General features: G+C 38.7%; 1 protein-coding gene across 1 annotated transcript in view; it reads left to right on the top strand.

Annotated features, from left to right (window-relative positions):
* Window positions 1–26,395, top strand: part of LOC131036196 (rhodanese-like/PpiC domain-containing protein 12, chloroplastic) — a 164,036-nt gene that overhangs the window by 125,850 nt on the left and 11,791 nt on the right. The window contains exon 7 of the mRNA XM_057968028.2: window positions 7,093–7,143. Within this exon, the coding sequence (XP_057824011.2) occupies window positions 7,093–7,143 (51 nt within the window). The remainder of the gene's footprint in view (window positions 1–7,092; window positions 7,144–26,395) is intronic.

The raw sequence follows: 26,395 nt of genomic DNA, 5'->3' as shown, positions 1-26,395 counted from the left end.
TGGAAGAGTCAAGATATTCAAGGTTCAAGGGCTTGAGTACAAGGACTTCACAATGCAAAGGAGGAGATCAGTGTGTTCACTTTACAACTCCAGCATTATATTGATAGTGTGAAGGAGTTACAACATCAAGATTCACAGTTCATCAAGGCTCATGAAGATGAAAGAATACCTCAACATGAAGACCCATTGACACAAAGAGAATACTTCAAGATCAAGGAAGTGGATGGAGAGGAAGCTCTCCACAATAGTTAAGCAAGGAAAGGAAGATTAATCACTAATGTGAGGAGAAGGTCAAGAACATCAAGCATAAACATCACAAGGTCTATATCAAGTGTGACACTAAGGTTGAATTCTCAAACAAGAAGATGAAAAGTAAGATGATCAAGAATAATTGCAATCGCCACTTTGTGATGAGTTACAAGATGAACAAGTTGAGGTGGTGCCTAGTCATCACCAACTCATCATTCCAAGTCAAGGCATCTAGATTCAATGCACTTGACTCATCCATCAAGGCAGATAACTACCACATGCTGGCACAAAGTTTGATGTACCTACCCTCGTCATCTATTGGTCGATAATCCAAGGAAGGACCTGTGTCCTATTTACTGTAGTTTTATCATTGGTGTAGCATTATATACTATGTAATGGGTGTAGCAAACCCCAATTAGGGTTTTCATCTTGTAATCTTGGCCATTGACTATGAATCAATTTGAGCCACTCATTGCAAAGAGCTATCTATATAAGGCTCACTTTTCTCATTTGTAAAGGTTAATAATTTAGTTTCAGGCAATAGTCGATGGTTAATAGAAAGTAGTAGATAGCAAGCAAATAGCTAGAGTAGAGTAGGAGAAAAAGAGATTGTTGTCAAGACATTGTTGCAAGAAGCATATTAATTTCATTGAAGATATGGTGAACTTCATGTGATAATTCAACATTTTGCATGGTCTCCATTTCTCATTTATTTTCATGTTGGTTAGATGGATGGAAGCTATTCTGAATGGTTAATGGTGGAATTCTTATGTTCATACTACTAGTATTTCATTGATTGTGAAATATCTTGCGTGGTCAACTAAACTCTTCATAAGCTTAACTTCAATTGCTACTTGCTAATTGATATGCATCGTCTTGATGTTGTCTATGTCCTTGTTAGTGATTTGAACATCATACGCTTACTGTTGATGTGTTTTTATGCACCTCTAACATAGAATAAAATACCAAAAATATTCTATCCTCTCTTGATCAAAATCTTCCTGGATGCTGAATTATATGATCAACCAAGATGACTCCAAGGTTTCTATAGTCAGGTCTTGACGTGTAGATAGCTCAATTAGTTGATGTGATTGCTAGTAATCCAATGGGATTTACGTTGAATACTTGAATGTTGAACGTTTGGATGTTGCGAGAACTTAGATTCTAACTATTTTCTTGGAAAATGAAAGAGCAAAAATGATAGGGTTCAAGGAGTCTACTCTAAACCTAAGAATGCAAGAGACAATGAACGATTAAGTGAAATTCAACTAAGCTCTGCTTTGCCATCAAAGAACAACTCCACAAAGCTAGTGCGATCTTCTATGGAGAGCAAAATGATGTTCAAATCACCACCAATGACATAGACACCATCAGGACGCATATCAATAAGGCAAGTAGCAATTGAAGTTAAGTTCATTTAAGGATTCCAGTTGACCACACAAGGCAAACTTACAATCAGCAAATTGTTAGTGGTATGGATGAACGAATTTTACCATCAATCATTCACAAATCTTTTCATTCATCTAATCATCATGGAAACAAATGAGAAGTAGAAATTATGCAACTTGTTGAAACAACACATTTCACCATATTTTCAATGAAGAGAGTACTTCCATTTACAAGTCTTAGCAACACTTTCCTCTTCTCCTACTCTATTCTAACTTCTAATCTATCTATTTTTCTATTGTTTTTAATCTGCTATTAACCTTTACAAATGAAGGGAGTGGAGCCTTATATAGTGCTCTTGTTACAATGAAGGGCCAAGATCGAGTCCACATCAATGGCTAAAATTGGAAGATAGAAACCCTAATTAGGGTTTGTTACACCCATTGCAGAGCATTTAATGCTTGACCAATGACAAAGTTACAAAATATGGGACACATGTTCTTTGAAAATTCAACCAATAGATGACGACGGTAGGTACATCGAACTTTGTGCCCATGTGTGGTAGTTATCTGTTTGTAGATGAGTCAATTACATTGAATTTGGATGCCTTATCTTGAAATGATATGATTGGATAAGTGATGACTAGGCGCCACTTCAACTTGCTTGATTTATGTAACTCTTCACAAGTTGTAGATGAACGAGGCATATCTCTTGATACTCAACATCTCCAAGCTCAATCGAATTGCATTGATGATGACTTTGCTCAAGTTGATCCTTCAACTTTGATTAGCTCTTCTAGCTATACTGCAATGGCTCTTGGATTTTCGGAGGAAATTCAAGATTATGAAAATTATATTCCTCTAGCTTGCACATTCTCATGCCTTGCTCTTGTGAATCTTGTGAAATCTTCCCTGTAGTTATGATGCCTTTCTCTTGCATTTTCCAATCTTCCTTGTCTTTGCTTTGAGAATATTGATGTTGATGTGTGAGTTCTCATCTTGGGGTGATTGATTTCCCTTTGTCCCTTATGTTTGGAATGTCTTGGAGCTACCTTGATCTTCATTTGAACACCTTAGTGCTGTAAGCTCCGCATGTTAGAGATCGTTAACTTGTGGAGTAACCCCTTGTGCATTTCATCTTGATGTAATCTTGAATGTGCATTCTCATTCTTTGCTATGATTCTCCAATCAAACCTGAAAAAGAAAACATATTGAATCATATTAATGAAATAATATAATGAACTTAATCGAACAAACCCTTATCACATCAAAACCTCATCAATTAAGTGGGAAAACCCCCTTTCAAATCTGGAAATGCATTTTGCTGTCTGGAAACATCTGATTCTGAGTCTGATTTTAGGTGAATTTTCACAAAATTTCTGCCCAGATTGCCTTTAAAAGTGGATTAAAAATGAGTTCAAAATCCTTCTAATCAGAATTGCCAGCCTTGAAAATGTATTTTGATAAATGAAATGATCAAAATAGTTGCAAATATTGCTTCTTTGTGATGAAATTCGCTGTCCTCAAATGCAGATCAGAATTCTGATTGCTTTGAATGATGTTTTAAAATGAAATAAAACACCTCCTTTTATAGGCGTTGAATGCTAAGGGCTGTATCTTTTCACTCAAAAGACGACTTGATCCTATGTATTAAATGGCTTGAAAATGTAAAATCAAACCTCATCTTTACCATTTCGGTGGGCTTCTCCCTTAAGATTGGCACCAATGATTCCCTCATCCTTATTGTGGATTTGCTTGCTCAAAGGAAATGGTGGGCGGAAAAATCGAAGTTTTGAATGAGCAAATGAAGTGAAAATTCGTGGATTGGAGAGGGCAAAGGAAGTCGAAATCTGGGGATTATAAGGAGCAAAGGAAATTGATTTTAAAATCATTATCTCAGCCCTTAAATCATCAAAAACTCGTCTATTCTGATTTGGACCACATCCCATGCTGATCGGACATCCTTCAAAGGGCAAAGAAAGAGATCCCAGCCAGTTCGGGGATCTTGGGGGTCAAAGGAAATGAGTCTAGGCTGGATCAGGGATTCAAGGAGGCAAAGGAAATGAGTCCCAGCCAGTTCGGGGATCTGATGGGCCAAAGGAAATGATGCCAAGCATGATCGTGGATTAGAAGGGTCAAAGGAAATGACCTTACATTTCCTCAAATTTTGCTTACCCAATCTATTCTCCAAACATCCATGCTTTTCATATACTTAATTTGAGCATAGGAAATGATCTCAACCAGTTCGTACTTTTAAAAAGGCAAAGGAAATCAGTCATCTCTTGTGTCACTGATTTGGACAGTCAAAAGAAGTGCTGGTGTCAGTGGTTGAAATTCCTTAGAAACTTTAATTTGCATCTAATATTTAATTGGTGGGACCTAATCAAGGCTACAGTAGTAAAAGGGAGTCAAAGGAGATCATAATGCCTTAAAAAAAACTTTTTAAATCTCCATCTTAGAGTTTTTAGGGCCCAAACATGCATGGCAAGGTAGTGGAGGGAGTCAAAGATAGTAAGGTGGAAAGGGTGCAATGAAGAAGAGGGAGTGATAAGGAGAAGTCACGAGGGGGTAAGGTGGAAGGAGATGGAAGGTAAAGGAGATGGAAGTGGTAGTGGGGTGAAGGTAAAGGTAGGAGATGGGAGGGGAAAGGTAGATGGAGGGTAGGAAGGTAGGTGGGTAGAGGCTGGAAGGAGATGGAAGGTAAGGGAGATGGAAGTGGTAGTGGGGTGAAGGTAAATGTAGGAGATGAGAGTGGAAAGTTAGATGGAGGATAGGAAGGTAGGTGGATAGAGGCTGGAAGGAAGTGGAAGGAAGGAAGGGTGTAGGGAAGGGTGAAAGATGAAGGAAGATGGAGGGATAAGGGATGGAAGGGTGGAAGAGAAGGTGAGGGTGAATGGAAAGAAATGGAAGTGGAAAGGGAGATGTGAAGGATGTGGTGAAGAGGGAGAGAGATGGAAAGAATGGAAGGATGAAATGGTGATGGCAATGATGAGGAATGGAAATGGGAGTGATCAGGTTTGAGCACCCACTGGCAGTGCTGGGAGAAGTGGAAGGGATTATGCCTTGGCTGGGCAAAGGAAGTGCTGTCAATGCCTTAGTTGCTGATCCAGGCAATCAAAGGAAATTTTCATGCCTTAGCCAAATTTAGCATTTCATCCCTAGTTCTGCAAGCAAAAGATGTAAATCATTCATTTCGAAAGCCTTGAAAATTGACTGACCTCACTTAATCAAGAGAGGGAGACTTGACTTGATTAGCTCTTGACCAACTACACTTCTTCAATGCAAAGGCTAATAGAAAAAGACTCTACCACTATCCTGGAAAGTAGAAAAAAGTGGGGGTCTACCACTATCCTGGAAAGCAGAAAAAAGTGGGGGTCCCCATTTGCAATGGGGCGATGTGTGAAATAGTCACAACACTTACCTTAGGAGATTGCAGTAAACTTTGTGGAGTTGTTGCTTTGCATGACCAAGCGAAGTCTAGTTGAATTTCACTAAATCATTCATAATTTCTTACATTCCTAGGATTAGATTAGCTTTCTCAACCATATCTCTTTTGTTCCTTTTTGAAGTCAAGTAAAATTCCACATTCCAGCAGTATTCAGGCATTCAAGTTTCAACGTAAGTCTTCCCTGTGATTCCAACAAAATCACATCATACACACCGAGTCTATCCAAGAGCACGTCAAGACCTGACATTCGGAACCTAGGAGTCATCCCATATGATCACGCAGTTTAGCACTTGGGGGGATTTTGTTCAAGAGAGGATAAGATACTTAGTATTTTATTCTGTGTTGGAAGACATCATAAAATACACATCAACAGAGAATATAAAACTATTTTTTTTACAAAACATATAGGGTTTGTTCAACATAAAAATTAAACACATCGTTGTTTGTTTTTTGGTCCTCTAAAACAAAATAGAAAAAAAAATGTAAACGAAATTTTTGTTAAAAGATACAAAAAAAATCTTCAAAATGCAAACTTGCCTCTTAATTCTTGCTTTAAGTCAATGGTGAGCTCTTCCCAATCCTTTGTAGACTCCTCTTGGTGCTTCAACAGTATCTATAAACCTGCCCAAATGTGATTCAACCACCATCTTTTGTTCAATCTCCTTGCTGGTTTCCCTTCAATGCAATCCAATTTCAGTTCAAAATTCTCTTTTTTCCTTCTCCTTTGGCTTGAAATTGAAGTGAAGTTGCTTTTAGGATGTAGAAGACAAATATAAGACGATTTTTTTTTTTTTTTTTTTTAATGTTTTTAACTTTGCCAGCTTTGGCCAAGTCTTTCCATTGGGACTCATCGATTCTGGTGAGTTTGGCGAGTTTGGCGAGTACTTGGCTGCTGAGTCTCCCAAACTTGTTTGATGTCACTTCCTTCGGGACTTGTCGAGTCTAGGTGAGTCCTGATGATTCTTGTAACTCTGGTTAAAATAGCCCCTATTTACTGCTGATCACACACATATGGGGATCCCTCAATGACATATCATTCATCTCTATGGTAAACAAGCCCCAACCTCTTTCACTCTCCTTATCCAATGATATATGGATCTGCTTGATTTTTGTATTCCACTGTTTTGTAGCTCCTTTGGTTGACAAATTGGGGCACATAGATAGGCATGTATTGCTTATTTTTTCTTTACCCTAAGACATGCATCAAGAGAGATTCTAGGGACTCTGCCTAATTTCCTTCTAGTATTTATCTAACCTTACCTCCTTAGTCTTGGACAATTTTCTTTGGACATAATCAAATCCTGCATTGGCCTGCCTGTGGTGGCATATGATGGTTATGTTGGTTCTTCTATCTCCAACCTTGCTACAGGTTGATTTTTAGTTGCGCTTCCCAAGTTTGATATTCATCAGTTCCTTGTGACATTATCACCTCACATAGCATTTTCTATTTTCATTTAGATCCTATTGTTTATGGTTGCGTACCACAGTAGGTTACCTCTGGTTATGTTTACACCATTTTACTTTTGGTCACTTGTTAGAATCTAGATTCTTTTTACCTTAGTACTTATGTGTCTGCTTGTTCTTGCAACTCCAAGTGACCTACTTTTATCAATTGTCAACATTAGCACACTTCCTTTCTTTTTCAAGAGTTTACGATTAATTGTTTTGTTTTGAAAAGAGTCAATGGTTGATGATTACATCAATGCATTTCCAGAACCAAAATTCCTACCTTATTAAATTGCAAGCCCTTCTAGTTGGTGCTGAATTATTTATCTATTTTATTGTCTAGAAGGTTACATGATGAATTTTGATTTATAAGTTCTTTAATTTCAAGGTAAAACCCTATACAAAATTACTGATTTATTGCAGTTATAGACAAGGAAAGTTTTACGAGATTGAAATTTGCCTAATTAAAAAGTTAGAGCAAGAGAGTAAATACATTAGTTCTTTGTTAATTGTATCTCTAAACTGTGCTTGAGTTGTTGACTCTAAAGATTAATAATGATGCAGTGCCACCATGGAATGCGATCGTTACAAGTTGCTACATGGCTACAAACGCAGGTTACTCTCTCTCACTGAATACACAAACACACACAACACAGATAAACTTGCTGCCAATTTTCCTATTTGCTTAATTGTTGAAGGCATAGACTTAATTTCCTTTGGGATCATTGTAGATGCTTTCCCTCTTTTCTTGGATGATAAGCAATTACTCTCAATCGAAATAATCGTATTGTTGGTTCTTGACGTAAATTGGCTTGTTAATCTCAAAATTGTTGGAGAATCTGTGTATGTTTTATAAACTACAAAAATAGCTATTCAAGATGTTGAATGGTCCTTAATTTTCAGCAATGAGATCACTCAAGGAATGTTTTCCAAAAGTTGAAGGTTCGTCTTTTAAATCTTACATGATACATCTTTTGAAAATAAGTAATCTTTACCATACGATTAATATATCTACAATAAGAATCAATCAATAGAAACCTATTTGATTTGAAAAGGTAAATGGAATGCATCCAAGATAAGAATTTATAGTGCAGTGTCTACTGTAATATGTAGCCCTGAAGACGATTAGTGGAAATATGTGATTAAGACAATAATCATTGTTCATGAAGAAGTGTGATTAGGATGTGTTCACTGTTCGATCCAAAAGATATGAAAGAAGACTCAAACCACAAGCATCATCGGATTTGTCTTCTATTTACATTTATATCCATTATTGGATTGCTCAATCGAGCAATTAGCCTTCAAAGGCCAATCAGGCTGTATATATTCAAAGTCAGAAATCTGGAACAGCACCAAAGCATGTTTCCTTAGCAAAATCAAACACTGTGATATAGTATTAGGAATAGCAGAGACCACTCCATAATTGCAGATTGGATCAGATTGCCATTGCATAATCCCCAAAGCTATATCAGAGACAGCAGATCAGCTAGAGTTACATATTGCAGATTTGATAATACTTTAATATCATATATCAATATTAATTGCATGCTTCAGAATTGATACAAGTTTATAGCAGATCATCAATTGTCATTCCATTAAGTGGTATTTATCATCAGCAATATAAGATTCATAAGGATTTTGTGTTTTGATAAGAAGTCTCTTGCAATTGATTTATTAGTTAATTGTTCCCTCATTTCATAAAAATATACATAAAGGCACATTACAGACAACAAAAGCATTCCCAAGATGGTAACTTTCAGATTTGACATTGCTGTCATCTTCTTTATCAACCACTTGTTAGGGACTAATTTGCATAACTTTTGGGTCACCATAATGAGATATGCTAAGGATCATGTCTTCTTGTTGAGCAGATTATTTTTCTTGTTGCCTAGGATCATGTTGGTATTCGGATTGCAGATGTAGACCATATTGAGATGATTTGTTAGGAGATCTTTCATGGTATAGAATTCAGCCCTTTTAGGTATTCTAGTTTGGTTTTAGAGGATGATTACATTATTGGGTCATAGGAGAGTAGAGTGCAAAATTGGTATAATAGGTTTATAGTTTTAATCAAAGTGGTGCAGCTATAGCATGGTGGTTCTTTTCTGAGATTGACTTGGGACCTTGGGTTCGCATTTGGTTTCAATTTAGATCAATTTGGTGATATTGTGGGTTTGCATTGCTTGAGGACAAGTAATCTTTGGGGAGGGAGAACTATAATGTCCCATTTTCAGTCACTTTGGTATTGTAGTTGGCTTTGACTTTCTTAGTGATCATCAACATTGCTAGAGGGGATGTTTAATATTGGCAATGAGCTCAATTGGTCTAGAGGACTCCTATGACACTTTCCAAAATGAACTTTGACTTTTGGTGCATTCTCAAGATTCTTGAAGAGAGTGTCTATTTATACTTAAGCTTCATGGTTGACCCCAATTTTCATTATTCATCATCATTATCATTCTAGCAAAAATGAGTTTTTAGTTAAAAAGGTGAATTTTAAAATTGTAAGAATCTGTCAATTATAGCCAAGATCTAGAGCACAATGAATAGCACAAATAAGAGAGACAATAGATTGACAAGAACAAACTCTATTCTCATCAAGATGCAAAATATGATCAATTGGATAAACCATACATAGAAGATGAGCCTACTTATAAAGGCAAGGCCATATGGATATGTGAGCACATGAACATGACATGTGGCCCAATGAGAAACAAGGGTAGGTGAGGGTAGGTAGGAGAAACAATAAAATATTCCACAGGAGGTGAATCACCCACCGAAGGTGGGATGTGTTGACGTGTATTTTGTACACAGCCTAACACAGAATAAAATACCTAAGGGTATCTTATCCTCTCTTGAGAAAATAGTCTCTAACTGCTGAAGATTCGCGTAAAGGATCAGTTAGGTAAACTCCAAGGTTCTTTGATGTAGGGTCTCTACGTGTGGACAAGCTCCAGTGGTATGATGTGATTTGCTGGGATCACAAGGGGACTTACATGTGATGATTGAACTTCCGATCTGCTTTGCTGGACACAGGCTCTTACTAACTTAGATTTGAAAAATGGAAAAAAGGATAAGGGCGAAGAGAGGATCTAATCCTAATACTAAGAATGTAGGAGCAATGACTTGATTTTTGATGAAACTCTAACTAGATCTTGTTTTGACATCAATGGAACATCTACACAAGACTAGTGCGATCTTCTAAGGGAGCTTTATGATGTTCAAATCATCACCGCAGGCATAGATACCATCCAAGTTGATGCATATCAATGAAGAGGCAACAAATTGAAATTGAGCTTAAGTTGAACTATTCCAGTTGACTACACAAGGCAAGTCTGCAATCAACAAACTGCTAGTAGTATGGATATACGAATTCCACCATCAATCAATCACATTTCCTTCATTCATCTAATCATCTACCATCTAAGATTGAAGACTCAACAAGAAACCATGCAAATTGCAAGAAAACGACATATTTCACCATTACTTCAATGAAAATGGAGTTTGTTTACAATCAATGGCAACAATTTCTTGCCTTGTCCTCCTATTCTACTCTAATTACTATTCTATCAACTATATTCTAACTCTTCCAACTATTTACATACTATCTCTAACTTATTGCTTGCTAAAATTAGCCTTTACAAATGAAATGCCTGGGCTTATATAGTGCCCACAATACAATTTGATGGCTTAGATCAATTCAAGATCAATGGCCAAGATTCAACAATGAAAACCCTAATTAGGGTTTGTTACAACCATTACATAACATTTAATGGTTGACCAATGATAAAATTGTATTGCTTGGACACATGTCCCCTCTAGAAAAATCGACCAATGGATAGCCAGGGTAGGTACATCGGAGTTTGTGCCACCTTCCATGAGTTAAGTACATTGAATCTGGACATGCTGAGGTGGACCTCACTGATTGGAGAAATGATGACTAGGACGCCACCTCATCTGACACTTGTAGCTTGCTAGATATTCAATTTGATGTCGTTGAGAGGCTATCTTTAATTAATTCATCTGGAATTATTTGCTTCTTCAACGAGCCCTTGTTCTAACTCCTTGTGTCCTTGATGTGCAGGAAGATGATGTACCTCGCCTTGGAACGCTGGATTGAAAAAGGTCACCCTTGTCCTGGCTTGATCGTCCCGGCGAAGACCGTCCTTGATCCGGCTTGATTTTCCTTGATGAGATCTCCATTTGATGCCTACACAACATTTCAAAATTAGTAACATGATTTTGCAATGAATAGCATAGATTAAATTAATTTTAGGAAACCTCATGATAAGTCCTTGAATTATCATTTCCTAAAAAACGATCGGGCTACTGGAATTCAAAATTCAAAATTCAAAATTTGAAGGCTATGACGATCAACAATCAAAATCAAAACAATAAATCCATATCGCCATACCTCACTAGAGAGCTAACTCTAGAATGCAAAATGAGGAATTTGCCTAGGCAAAAATCAAAATTTGAAGCCTTTGACTTGATCTTGAAGGATAATGAACGTCCTCTTTATTAATTCGCCACCCTTGGAATCTTTGATGTGTTCTTCAATGTCCTTGGCAAGTTCGCCTAACTTGAAACTTCAAGTTCGCCTCTCCTTTGGATAGTAGTTTCGCACCACCTTTGATTGAATTCGCTCCTCTTCTTGAATGATAATTTCGCCCTTCCTTTGTATGAAATTCGCTCCTCTTTTGCCTTCTCCAAGTCGCATATGAGAGATGATAAATGATGATGTGAAAATGAAATAAACACCTTCCTTTATAGGCGCTCACCTTCATATTGACCTTAGGCCGACTTTTTGCAAAATATAGCAATTAAAACGATTTTTAAATAAATAATAAAGGCCGACCTTGACAAAATAAACCCAAGCGCTCAACTTGATTTTATTAATTAATAAATAATTAATTAAATGCCTTTGTCATTTAAATTAATAAATTCGGTTTTTCTTACAAGGCAAAATAATTAATTAATACCAAACGCAATTTTTAAATGCTTTCAATAAAATATCGATTTTTTTTTTTTTAGCATTTAAGATAAATTCAAAAATATTTGTTTGAGCGCCAAATTTTGAAGATGAATATACGTACCTCATCGCCCTGGTCCCTGACTGAGGGACAGGAGCGATCTACCTTCTTGGTCTTGATCCTTGCATTTTTGACGTCCAAAATCTTGATCCTTACGTTCAAATCGGTATTTTAGCTGGGTCCTTCAAGTTTGATTGACTTGTTTGTGCGAAGGAATGTCTTTAAGATGTGATATCGCCCTGGTCCCTTGGAGAGGGACAGGAGCGATCCATGTGTTCTAGCTAGAATTTGCCACCTTTCAACCTTTGTTCCTCGTTCATTATCTTTCAAATGGCGTCCTCGATCTTGCCCACCCTTGCATTGTCTTGATTTTGAAGGAGCATGAGTGTTTTAATAGAAATCGCTTTGGTCCTTGTCCAAAGGACAGGAGCGATATAGACTCCTTAGCTTGATTGATAACATTTGGACGTTCCAAACTTTGATATATCACTTTCAAAAGACGCCTTGAACCTTGTATGACCTTGTGAAGCCTTGTCTTAACGTGATTTTTGCATGAATTGGTCAATACCTTCAACATCGCTCTGGTCCCTTCCTGAGGGACAGGAGCGAAGTTCAACATTTTGAGCTTGTCTTTACCTTGCAAATGTCTTCATCGTGTAGAATGAAGCCTTTTCGATTCCCTTGGATACCTGGGACGTGATCAACTTTCAAATTTCATGTCCTTATACAAATTTCGCTCTGGTCCCTTCCTGAGGGACAGGAGCGAACTGGGGATTTGAGTGCAAATTCCTTCAACGTGACGACCTTTAAGTGCTTGTGCTCGATGAAGATGTCTTGAAATGTCCTTGCCACCCTCGTTCCTTGTCTTAGAAGGTCTTGAACTTGGAGGAACGGCCCTGAACCACTGTATCGCCCTGGTCCCTTGGAGAGGGACAGGAGCGATCCATCCCTTGTGGCCTTCATTCCACTTTGTCAGGTCCCAAATTTATATTCAACGGACTCGTCATGCTCTACCCCATTCATCCATGCCTTGATATCGTCTGCAACTTGGCAAGAAAATCAATTATAACAAAAATCGCTCTGGTCCCTTCCTGAGGGACAGGAGCGAACTAGGCCTTTTGGGACCCTTGCAGACGTTTTAAAATCTTCAATTTGTATTCAATGAGTTCATCTCACATTCTTCCTTGCCTTTGAACGTAAACTTGTCTTGATTTTTGCCTAGATTTTGCCCAATGAAGGACATCGCTCTGGTCCTTCAGTGAGGGACAGGAGCGAATTTAACCCTCTAGGCAAAAACTTCATCATTTCGTTGTTTTTGATCAAGTCTGGATGCTCTATCATGCTCATTTCGTCCTTCACCATGCCTTTGATGTCTCGATTCGTCCAAACAAGGTCAGGAATGGCTCAACTAAGCATTTTCGCTCTGGTCCCTTGGAGAGGGACAGGAGCGCTTTTCGCTCTGGACCCTTGGAGAAGGACACGAGCGAAATTTGACTTTTCGCACTCTCTATCAGGATAATTTTTATGGAATATAACATTTAAGTATAAGAAACTTTAAGTTATATTCCATATATACTTTCAGGATGTTTGAGAGTGGTTTCAGACCTCCAGGAGTTATATTGCAAAATCTAGTTTTTGGAGGTTTTTTCAGTTTCCAGACTTAGTCAAATTCAGGATCAGGACATTCCAGACTTAGCCAAATTTCAGGATCAGGACCTCACTCAAGCCGGACTTGCTATCCTATTGATCCCCTGGGCGACATTCAAAATGCAAAGGCTAGCTAACAAAACCCCAAAAAAACCTAAAGAACAAACCCTAAAAAGCAAAAAAACATGGGTCCCCATTTGCAATGGGGCGATGTGTGAAAACGTCACAACAGGATGTAACAACAAGATAAGACCACAAAAGGTGGAATTTCTTCTACAAGCAACTTTCCTATGTGCACACTTCCCTAAATGTTTCATATGCAAACTATGATGAAATGCATTATCCTAAGTCAACTTCAGTAAAGTGTAATTATGAGACATAATTTATACCAACACCCCCTCTTAAGTGCAACTTAGGGGAATGTAGACTCAAGCTAACAATGCAAGATGGGTCTCGGCTACGAGGCCATGTTAGGTACCCATGTATAAATGCAAAATCCAATCAAAGCAATGCAATGCGATCTCTCACAAACGGAGAAAGGGAGAAAACCTAGTGGGAAAATAACTCCCAACCCGCCCGCCTCGTCCCCCCTGCCCACTCTCCAAAATAGAGATGAATGTACAAAAGAAACTCTCAAAGAAGGACAAAACCTTAAGATAGGAAAAAGTCAGCTCACCCCCTTGATGAAATATCTCTCACCCCTAAGAGAGCTTGCAACTGATGAAACTTACTTTGAGTGAAGGGTTTGGTGAATATATTTGCAACCTGCTCTGCTATAGGGCAATACTGCAAATCAATGACCTCCTCTTGAATCAGCTCCCTGATGTAGTGCATATGGATCTCAATGTGTTTGGTCCTCTGATGTTGGACCGGGTTCTTCGAGATCTGAATGGCACTTTGATTGTCGCAATGAAGAACTGTAGGCCATGGAGTGGTGAACACAAATTTAGTGAGAATACGCTGAAGCAAAATAGCCTCAATCGTTGCATTAACAACCCCTCGATACTCAGCCTTAGTTGAAGAAAGAGCAATAGCATGATGCGTCTTGCTTTGCCAACAAATGGGGCCTGAACCAAGATGAAAGCTGCAACCTGATGTAGAGTTACAATCATCAAGATCACTATAGCCCAATTTGCATCTGTGTAACCAACCAAGGGAAGTCCTGTGCCTACTACATAGTGAATCCCATAGTGATGTGTACCCTGTATGTAGTGCAATATGCGTTTGGCGGCAATCTAATGAAGCTCATGTGGTTCTTGCATAAAGCCTGAAACCATGCCAACTGTGAAGGAAATATCACGGTGTGTGTGAGTCAAGTAGATGAGACTCCTGATAAGTTGACGATACAATGTGGCATCATAAAGTGGAGTGGAACACTTAGCATCAAGCTTGACTCTTGAAAGAAAGGGAGTCGGTGCAGACTTACAATCAGCCATGTGGAACCGTGCAAGAATATCAAGAGCATACTTGGGCTGCAAAAGTGTAATCCCGAAAGGTGACTGTGAAATCTCTATCGCGAGAAAGTAGTGCAAAAGGCCCAAGTCAGTCATGGCAAATCTATCATGCAAAGCAGATTTGACATTGCTAATGATGGATGAGGTACTCCTTGTAATGATCAAGTCATCAACATAGAGCACAAGTATCAAGTGAGAGTCATCTTGTCGCAAAATGTAGACATTCGGGGTCAGAATGACACCTAGTGAACCCTGTGGAGAGAAGAAAGGAATCCATCTTGGCATACCAAGCCCTACGGGCCTGCTTGAGGCCATAGATAGATTTCCTCAATTGGCAAACCAATGAAGAATCTTGAACGAATCCCTATGGGTGCTCCATGTAAATCTCCTCTTCAAGATCCCCATGAAGAAAGACACTCTTCACATCCATCTAATGTACACTCTAACCATTAGTTATGGCAATAGCAAGTGTCAAGCGAATGGAGTTCATCTTGGCTACGGGTGTAAAGGTTGAAGTATAGTCAACACTTGGAACCTGTGAGAAACCTTTTGCAACAAGCCTATCCTTATACTTATCCACACTACCATCTGCTGCAAACTTGGTCCCATAGATCCACTTACTTCGAACCATCTTTCTCCCCATAGGGAGAGGGACTAATTCTCATGTGTTGTTCCTCATCAAGAAACTATATTCTTCCTCCATAGCCAGGTCCCACTCGGGAACCTTTGATGCTTCCTGAAATGTCTGTGGATCGGAAGCGATAGCAATGTAAGCATGTGGAAGCTCTTGATGTTGTGATCGAGTCCTCCATGTGTTTGAAGGATCCCCAACAAGAGAACCCGTTGACTCAAGTTTCTATCGAGCCCAACGAGGTCTAGGTGGAGATGGAGGACGAGGCTCCTCAAGTGCAAGTGGACTTTGTGGAGGTGTAACCTTGCAAGTCGGAGTTGAGGGAGTATCATCATCCACAATGGAAGAAGGTGGAGGAGGAAGTGAGGCTAAGCTAGAAGAGATTTAATCAAAGTGAACACTCCTCTCAATAAACACCTTATGTGTCTCTGGATCCATAAGTCGATATGCCTTAACACCTCATGTGTCTCTAGATTTATAAGTCGATATCCCTTAACACCCTCGAGATACCCAACAAATATGCAAGGCCTACTCTGAGGTTCCAAGGCCTCGCGTTTATGCAGAGGAATGCGAGCCCATGTTGGACACCCAAAGACTTTGAAATGTCTCACAATTGGTTTTCTACCAACCCAAGCCTCAAAAATAGTGATGCCCTTCAAAGCTTTGTGGGGAACCCGATTTTGGATGTGTGTGGCACAACTGATAGCCTTTGCCCAAAAGGCTGGTCGAAGAGAATGAGCATGAATCATACAACTAGCCATCTCCTTGAGAGTTCTATTCTTCCTTTTTGCAACTCCATTCTACTGTGGAGTGTAGGCAATTGAAGGCTGAAGATCAATCCCCTCTAGAGTACAATATTCCTCAAGTCTACTGTTCACATATTCCCTTCCATTATCTGTGCAAAGGATCTTGACTAACTTCCCTAATTGCTTCTCAACATGAGCCTTGAAGGCTAGGAATCTGTCAAACACTTCACACTTGTGAACAAGAAAGTAGACCCAAGTGAAGTGGGAGCAGTCATCAATTAAGGCGAGGACATAGCAGGCCTTGCTAAATGAAGGTGATGGAAATGGACTTGCTACATCACTGTGAACAAGTTGAAGAACTTCCAAAGCTCTTTAAGATTTCCCCTTATCAAACTTCTCTTTAGGATGCTTGCCCATGGAACACCCTAAACATACACCCTCTGAAAAACTGATTTGAGATAGACCTGTGACCATGCCCTTAGAGCTAAGCTACTGAAGATAGCGGTAGTTGAGGTGACCAAACTGCTCATGCCATAGCTTACTTTCTAAATTTGAATGAGTGAGCAAGGCCATGGAAAGAGATCTAGGCACAAAGTGGGAGAAAGAATAAAGCCGTGAATTGTGATTGGCTTGACCCACTGCTACCAAGGCATCATTCTCAAGTTCTTTTACCACAACGGAATCAAGTGTGAACTCAACTTTCTTCTCATTCCCATAGTTAGTGGTTTGGTAGATAGAGAGAGGATTGGTAGTCAAATTTGGAACATAAAGAACATTCTCAAAAGATCCATTATCCATTGCCATCGAACCTTTCCCTTCAACCTCAACTTGTGTGTCATCACCAATGAAAATGTGGGTACCTTGGATGGCTCCAATGAAGAAAATTGCTCCTTTGTAGAACCCATATGATAAGAGGCACCCGAGTCAAGTATCCATTGCTGTGAAGAACTTGCATTAGCCACAAATGCTTGCCCTTTTTCCCTTTGACTGCGAGGAAGTGGAAGGAGATGATTCCTTCTTGTAAGCGGATGGCAAATTGATGTTGTTCTTCTTAATGATGTTGATCAACTCATCAATCTGCTTTGTGTGGGAGGATTCTCATCATGACCACTTTTCTTGTAATAGGCACAAGGTGGTTGCTCCTTCTTAGGTGTATACCCCTTCTTGGAAGAGGAAGAATTGCCTTGTTGTGGAGAGGATGATTGTCCTTTATCTTGCCGTGTCTTTGGCTTGAACAACTTCTGCTTCTTGTTGGAACCTTTGCCTTGATTCCCTTGAATAGCCACCAAAGCCTTGGACTTGGAAGGCTTGAGAATCCCCATGCTCAACAACTTTGACTGCTCCAACATCAACATCTCTGTGAATACATCAAATGAAGGCATAATGAAAGAACTACCCACTGTCAAGTGATGGGTTTGGAAGCTAGAAACAAATGCTGCATATTCTGATGGAAGCATTCCCAACAAGTTGTAGACCAACTGTGCATCCTTCTTATCAATGCCACAATCCTTAAGCTACGCTCATAGCTCATTTGCCTTAGTGACATAGTCTTGGATTGTATCAAAGTTCTTGGGATCCAACATCGTAAGATCATTATCAATTTGGCCATACAATTTTCCCGAGACATCCCATGCATCCTTTATTTCTTTTACACTTTTCAATGTGAAAAATGAGATCCTTTGACACATACTTCCTTGAAATTCCAAGAGCCATAATGTTTTTAGTGAGCCATTCCATGTGAGCATTAGGATCGGTTGGAGCAGTTATAGTTCCATCAATATAGTGAGTTAATCCTTTTTCCATTAGCTTACTCCATACATCAATTTTCCATGAAGCATAGTAATATGGAGTAAAAAATGGAAATTTAGGAGAACCCATAGCAACACAATGAAAGAGAACAAGGAAAAGAGAGGCACAATCACACAACCCCACCCCTCCCCCCTCGCCCAAAAATGACGATTTGGCACTTTATACTTAGTACGTGTACAATGGGCCACTTGCAAAAAATGGCAAAGTGGACTTCTGATTTCAACTTTACAATTGCCTCAAATAGGCTATAAGAGACTCAAACCAATAATGCAAGAGATCTAAACTAAGATCCAAGCAAATTACAATTTTCAAATAGACCAAAAATGACCAAATTCTGAAAGTACAATTTCTACTCAGTTTGGTGAAAAATTGATAGCACCATGTGAAAGTAGGCGAAAAATATGCACTTTAAAAAAAAAAGGCACCTACAAAGGTCATATGAGCCCGAACGAAGCCTTTGAAATTGCAAAATTGAGGATTGGATAGGTACAGTTGTGAAACACTAGAAATTTTGAAAAATTTGTCCACCAAAATCAAAAAATAACCACACCACTACGAAGAGGACGAAAAATTAGCCCAAATGAAAGAAAATGCACTGAAAAAGGCCTCAAAATGACCAAGTTATGAGCCTTCAAATTTGGGCTGCAAAATAAATAACTCAAATGGTGAGGGGTCAAATTTTTTTCAAAAAGTGCTGACGTTAGCAATTCATTGGATTAAATTTGATGACCGTCTAGCCGTCACAAAAATTCACCCCCCCTGCATGGCCGTACGGATTTGACATGTGGCAGAATTTGATTGGATCCGTACGATGACGTGTTTGTACTGATGGCTTGCATGGACAGCTGAATGGGTAGACACATGGTCAATTACATGGGGCACCATATGTTGACTGGATGATGCGTGGACTGATCCGGATATGCCATGTGGCAGTTTGTGGGCAAATACAAACATACCACTCGACCATTGATGTGGATTTGCATGGTGCTGTAGTGGATGTCGGTGAGTAGATGGCAGCCGCGTGGCACACCTAGGAAGGTCGCCAAGTGGCGCTCATGGATCTCAGACGATGTCAGTGGGGCAAGAGGTTACGGTGGGAAGCACGAGAAGTAAAGCGCGGGTGGTAGAGGTGAAGGAATGGCTCGGGCGGTGGAGCCGGTGAAGGAGGAATAGTTGGTGAAAGCCAGATTAGTAGTGACTGGCGGGAGAAGCAACCGGCGCCGATTGTAATGTCCCCATTTTAACAGACATGGATTTTGGATGATTAGCCTATTATTCTGACCCTCGTAGGCTAATGAGGATGGTTAGAGGGTCTTTTGAGGCTTGTATCATCTCCAGTGTTCAATGGTTAGAAGTTTTGGCTTTCGTTTGAGGTCTCCAGGACTCCGTATGCATTACTTACAATTTCTAGTAAGACAAAGTTACATAGAGGGGGACCCTTTTTATTTTTAGTAAGGCAGTTGCACGTACAGAGGATAAAATGGTTAACTTCTGGGTGCAGACAAAATTGAGAAATAATGATTATTTGGGGAGTTATGATTATTTAATTATTAATAAAGTGAACACTTTATTAATAATTAATTATAATAAGGCATTTAATGTTTTATTATAAAGTTATTAATATTTTATAAAGAAGGGGTCTTGCAACAATAAATAGGGGCCAATTGATTATTTAAGTGATGTGCCTAGGCCAAGGGGATGAAATTAAGTTATTATGCCAACATTAAAGATGTTTAATGAGTTAAAATTGTGCTTTTTAGGAGAAATTTGACCCCCTTCATGGAGAATATATAAATTGCTTGGTAAATCAAACTAAGGTATTATTATTGCATTTTGTCTTTATGAATTTCTCTTTGCAAGTGAAAGCCAGGGTTTTCAGCATGCAATCTGCCATTGGAGAACGATCAATCTTCATTGTGCGACCATTTGAGGAAGTGGAATATCTTCTGAATTAGGTATATAGGAGGGCTTCACACTGGAGTCCTAATTGTGCTTAAATTTCAAGGGATTTCTTCAAATTTACATTGATTGGAGAAGAAGAAAGAATTGACACATTGGCAGATTCAAAAAAGGAGAATTTGTCATCATTTACAGCTGCTGCAGGCCATATGATTACTTCTCAGCCCAGCCATACTCTTTACCCAGCTGTACTATCTAGGGTTAGTTCGATTTTTGGAAAAAGAAGGATAAAAAATTCTGAAATAATTTGTATGAGGTTGAGGGGTTTCAAGAAGGGCTAGCACAGTGTTGGAAGGCCTACGGGAAGCAATACAAGGAGAATTGAATCAGTATTTAGCTGCTGCTACATCATTCCCAGGTTCATTATATTGCATGTGTTCTGCATTAGTAGTGATAAGAACTAAAAGCTATTGTTATCAGAATTATGTATGTATGTATGATGAGTGTTTGTGATAATGACAATCTGCTGCAAGTGAATTTTTGGTTAACTAGGATGCACACCAAATGTTTGTGAAAATGATAGTTGGCTGTAGGTGCACATTTACATGTAGAATTCCTTATGCATGCATTTGAAAAGACCAAAAGAAGTTGCATTTGCATCTAGTTCTTTGCTTAGACATTGTAGCGATAATTTACAAGCATTTGAAACCATTTCAAGCAAGCAAACTCAGTCTGAAACAAATGATAGCGAATTAGAGGTTTCATGACCAGTGTTTGACGATATTCCTTGAGCATTTAAATCATAAATTTTCAATCAGATTTAGCAAGGGATATTACACCGGTGGTCAGAAAGAAGGCTGCCGATAGAGGAACCAAGCGGGAGCAGTACGGAGGAACTCTGTAGACCCTGCACAATTCAGTTCATCGTGCGTTGTGGTGTCATGAATCCTGCAGTGAGCTGCAGATGCAAATACGAACAAACGCTTGGGATATAGTTGCAGACTCAACCTCTGGTGGATCTGAAAAATTTCGGACTGCAAACAGCCTTCATGAAGCGATTGACTCAACATACTGACTCAGAAATATTTTTGGTATTTTTTGGTTTTCTGAGTTTTTGGCTTTTCTGGTTTAACAAGGATCTTGCATATCCCAAGTATAGCATTTAAAAGGTCCCAATGGACTCAACTTGGTGCTTGGATCTTGACAAGGGCCCTCCTTCTAGCGCCAATTCTGTTGCGCACGGAGGAGGGTAAAAAAAGCTATAAATGTTACTCCTCGAAAATATAGATTGATATGATCTGGATTTAGCTGTTTAGACATTCATCATACCAGCCCTCCTTCTAGCGCCAATTTTGTTGACGTGTCTGAAATCGCATTGCTATGACTCCATCCGGCCAACGCAGAATAGAATGTACTCGCTGAGTGTCCTATCCTCTCTTGAGATAAGGAAATCCCTAATGCTGGTTTTGTTGATAAAAGGGGATGACCTCAAGGTTTTGATTGTCAGGTCTTGACGGCGGGATTACTTAGTGATTGATGTGATTTGTTGGGGGCACAAGGGGTCTTACGTTTTGCAACAAGCTGGCCTGTTGTGATTCTCAGACTACGAAATAAAATCAAAAGGGAAGGGATAGGAGATCTAAAACTAACAACACGGGTATGCGGGTAGACGGATTCAACATAACCAATTCCTGCTTGGCCAGAATAGCTCACAACCTTGCAGGAACGATGCAATCTTTAGGGGGACTTGGAAGATTTTCAGACTACAAATGCACGGCTAAGCACCCAATTCTGGTGCAGCTTAGACGGACACCTGCAATTGAACTAAGCACAATCAAAGGCTCAGGTTAACCATACAAAAGTTTACACAATCAGTATATCCTCAATGGTATGAGCCTGAATCTATCAAATACCTGCACACCCAAAATAGAAAGATCTATCTAAAATGCTGAAAAAAACCATGCAAACAGGATGAAAACAAGACAATAAACACCAAATCAATGTCTATATATTGATTTCAGTTGCCTATTACAACAATTTCTGCAGCATCCCTATGCTACTGCTAAGATCTAACCTATTCTAACTTCTAAAATCTAACTCTCTCACCAGAGTCTAACTATCTAACTATCTAACCATCTAACTCTTTACAAAAGAAAGGCCTCTGCCTTTTATAGTTTTTACAATATTGAATCAGAGGCTAGGATTGATTGCATCCAAGGGTTGCAACCTGCCATCCAAAAGCTGGCAGCCTTAACCCATGCCCAATCAATTCTTAGTTATCCAACCAACCACAATTCCAACTACCTGCCACTATTTGGTTTTAATTCGGTCAATTTGGCAGTTGGACATAACTGTCCACAAAAATATCTTGCGTGGGACCCACAGGCAGTTTTATAATAAAACAGTTTCAGTTTTTAAAAACTGAACTTCTGGAGTTAAATCCAGCTGTGTACTTTTCCTGAGAATGCATGATTGTTGCATTCGGAGTGTTCTTCGGTTTTTGGTGGTGAACTTTAACTTGTTGCCCGGGTGGCATGCTTCCCAATGCTTCATCGCTTTGATCCTGCATTGCATCTTTTCTCCTCCAGCTTCTAGCGCTTGGCCTTGGTTGCGATCCCTCTTCGATTTGCATTTTTAGGCCTTCGCCTGGTTCTCTGAGATGGCGTCCTGCGACCTGCAAACCATTAATCCCATTTTAATAAATTAATTTGAAAAATTAAAATTAATTTAACAAACATTAAATTTAACGCCTGGAGGGTGATTTGAAAATTTCCCAAGTTTTAATGCTTTTACTCCTTCCGCGAATTTAGTTGTTCTTGGCAATTTCGGGCAAGAGAGGCGTTTGAAAAGTTTTTTTTTTAAAAGTTCATACATAGACGTTTTCGAAATTCGACCTAAATGGCACTTCCACAAACTTTAAGTTAACACCTTACTATTTTATTTTCACATTTTCGGGGGGTTTGAGAGCAATTGCAAGGTTTTTAAAACTTTAACATTTTCGCCCCTTTATGGCGAATTTCGGGATTTTGGGCACTTTTGCAAGTTTTAAAAACTTTGACATTTTCACCCCTTTATGGTGAATTTTGGGATTTTGGGCACTTTTGCAAACTTTAAAAACTTTGACATTTTCACCCCTTTATGGTGAATTTCGGGATTTTGAGCACTTTTGCAAACTTCGGGATTTTGGGGTGTTTTGCAAACTTCAGGATTTTGGAGTGTTTTGCAAACTTCGGGATTTTGGGCACTTTTGCAAACTTAGGGATTTTGGAGTGTTTTGCAAACTTTGGGATTTTGGAGTGTTTTGCAAACTTGGGGATTTTGGAGTGTTCTGCAAACTTCGTGATTTTGGGGTGTTTTGCAAACTTTGGGATTTTGGAGTGTTTTGCAAACCTCGGTATTTTTGCAAACTTTGGGATTTTGGGGTGTTTTGCAAACTTCGAGATTTTGGAGTGTTTTGCAAACTTCGGGATTTTGGAATGTTTTGGAAACTTCAAGATTTTGGGCACTTTTGCAAACTTCAGGATTTTGGAGTGTTTTGCAAACTTCGGGATTTTGGGCACTTTTGCAAACTTCAGGATTTTGGAGTGTTTTGCAAACTTCGGGATTTTGGGGTGTTTTGCAAACTTCTGGATTTTGGGGTGTTTTGCAAACTTCTTTCCCTTTCGCACTTTTACCCTCTAAAATGCGATTTTCGGCATTTTGAGGGGGTTTTTGCAAATTTTAAAAACTTTTCAACTATCATTTGTCCCTCATTGTGCGATTTTTGGTGAATGGGAGGAGTTTGTCAAGTTTTACCTCTTGTATTTTATCCAATACTGGCGAATTTCAGGGATTTCACCCATTTTGCCAATTTTTAGAAACTCATGTAATTTCCCCCTTTAGTGCGAATTTCGGGATTTGAAGGAGTTTTGTCAGGGTTTACCTCTTGTATTTTCTCCAATACTGGCGATTTTCGGGGATTTTACCCATTTTGCCAATTTTTAGAAACTCATGTAATTTACCCCCTTAGTGCGAATTTCAGGATTTGAAGGAGTTTTGTCAGTTTTTTGACACTTTGCATTCTTTATCTCCTTTGTATCCCTTGGCGAAAATCAGCATTTCAACGTCATTGCAGGCTTTAACTCTTTCATCACATTTAGGTGACTTTGCGAGAATTGGGAGTTTTAAGTTCGCAATATGGCCCTAGAGGCCGAATTTGGTTTTAGCGGCACTTGATAGCTTCATATCCCCTTCCTCTTCCACAAGGACAGAAAGGCACAAACTGGGGGGTCCCTGGCCAAGATGGGGATGGGTGTGCGATTCGCACAACAGAATAGAATTAAGCATGCTCCTCGAGCCTAGTACTTTAAAATTGATCAATATCTGAAAGATTTTGGTTTCAAAAAAACCTATTTTGAATCCACTCATTGTGTCAAAATCAATGGTGGCAACATAGTGATCTTAATTGTCTATGTTGATGATCTTGCCATCATTGGAAGTAGTCCTATTTTAATTGAACAAATGAAACATGATATATGTTTTTCTTTTGAAATGACAAAATCAGGTCTGATTCAATATTGTTTAGGTGTAGAATTTTGGCAAACTGATCATAAGATCTTTGTATCAAAAACTAAGTATGCCAAATTGCTTTTAACAAAATTTTGAATGACTGGATGTAATCCTACATCTACGCCTATGGAAGTTGGGATCAAGCTCCCAACCAACATTGTTTCATCATTGGGTAGTGCAACAATGTTTTAATAATTGGTTGGTAGTTTGATTTATCTTACTAATACTAAGACTAGATCTATGTTTTAAAATAGGTTGTCTACCTTGTTTCATGTCTAAATCTCAAGAGGAACATTGGAGAGCTAAAAAATGAGTCTTGCAACATGTCAAAGGATCCCTTGACATTGGCATTCTATATGAGCAATCTGTTGACTTCATGTTGATAGGTATATTTATTTTGATTGGACTAGATCAGTTGATACAAGAAAGTAGGAGTAATTTCTTGTTAGAGCAAGCTACAAAACACGGTTGCATTATCGCCCATTGAAGGAGAATATAAGGTAGCAATGCAATGTCCCCTTCCTAACCAGTTGACTTGGAAAACTGTTAGCCTATCTATTGGAGTTCCTGTAGGCTAATGTGTGTTGATTAAGGGACTTTGGAAGTGGTTTATCCAAACTTGGAGTAGTATCTTCTAGTCCAGTTGGGTTTTGATAGACTCCTTGAGCTTGATGCTTCTTTCAAGAGTTTATTTGGTGAGTTTCTAACACTTACTATTTTTAGTAAGTCGGGTTGGGGCCTCATGTAGAGCCACTATCAACCTTACTATTTTTAGCAGTGCTAGTGGCGGTGTTTGATGATGATAAATTGATATTTTTTATGGTTCAGTGTATTTATTTTAATAACGTAAGGTATTAAAGTTAACATTTAACTTATGTTATTAAAATATTATAAAGTAATGTTGTTAAAAAGGTCCATGAAGGAACACGAGAAGATGCCAAACTTGGGAGACATAAGGAGATAAATATTAATAAAATTCAAATGAGGAGCCATGAGGAGATGAATATTCATAAAATTCAAATATTATTTTCCCACACTTGAGCATGGGTTTTAGGGCAAAAGTGAACCCCCATCTTGAGAAAAGAATAAAATATTAAAAAGGGTTTTGGAGACTCATTTTGTATTCATGCTTGGTTGATATTGTTTGTTTTTTGGAGCAGCTGCTTCTTCTTGGTTTGTAGGGACGAAAAACCTTTACGATCAACATCTTCTATGCTGTTGGAAGACATAGTCTGGAAGATTTCTTGGAGTTTCCATATAGGGGACTTAGTTGGGCTTTGTGGTGACTTGCATTACAGGTTTCAGAGCTTATTGCAGATTACTTCTGATTTGTTTGAGCAGATTTGGGGAGATTTAAGGAAGAATTTCAGAGTCTTATTGTTGCACCAAGCTGGCCGTACCATTCCAAGGCTGGCTGTTGGATGTTTGGAGTTATTTGGGTGGCATCCAGGATTGGTACTCATTCCTCAAACATTACCTTGGCGTTTGCTGATCTTTTTGAAGTGTGGTTTTTTGATTTTAGGGGCTTCTAGAACTATTTACTGCTACAGCAGTTGGTACAACTCATTATCTTTTTCTATTTGCTGGTAATCTCAAGGGGGACTTACATAATTGTTCGAGCAGTGAATCAATCTAAGGATTCTACTGATTGGTGACACTTGTAACTTTCTTCTTTTTTGCTAACTTGCCAGTTTGGTTTTGGGCACTGGTTCGGATTCGGAGAACCGGTACGCCGGTACGGCAAAATTATATATATATATATATATATATATATATGCAGCCTATAAGCATGAATTAAGATTAGCATGTCACATAGCATCATATAAACAACAAAACCAACATAAACTTGTAATCATAACATCATGATCATACCATAACAGCATCATTTACATCAAGTTTAATATCAAAATGACAAAATATTCAAGTATCATTGTTTCAAATTTCAACAATTTTAAAGTTTAATCATCAAATAGATTCTCTAATTCATCATCCTCATTCTCCTCCTCCTCATTGACATTGACATTAGATGAATCAATACCAATGCCACTTACACTTGCACTTGCACTATAAGTTTGCTCACTATCCGAGTCATCAAATGTA

This window comes from Cryptomeria japonica, chromosome 10, assembly GCF_030272615.1.
Source record: "Cryptomeria japonica chromosome 10, Sugi_1.0, whole genome shotgun sequence".
Lineage (NCBI taxonomy): Eukaryota > Viridiplantae > Streptophyta > Pinopsida > Cupressales > Cupressaceae > Cryptomeria > Cryptomeria japonica.
Note: the sequence above shows the minus strand (reverse complement) of the source record. Positions and strands in the feature narration are given on the sequence as shown.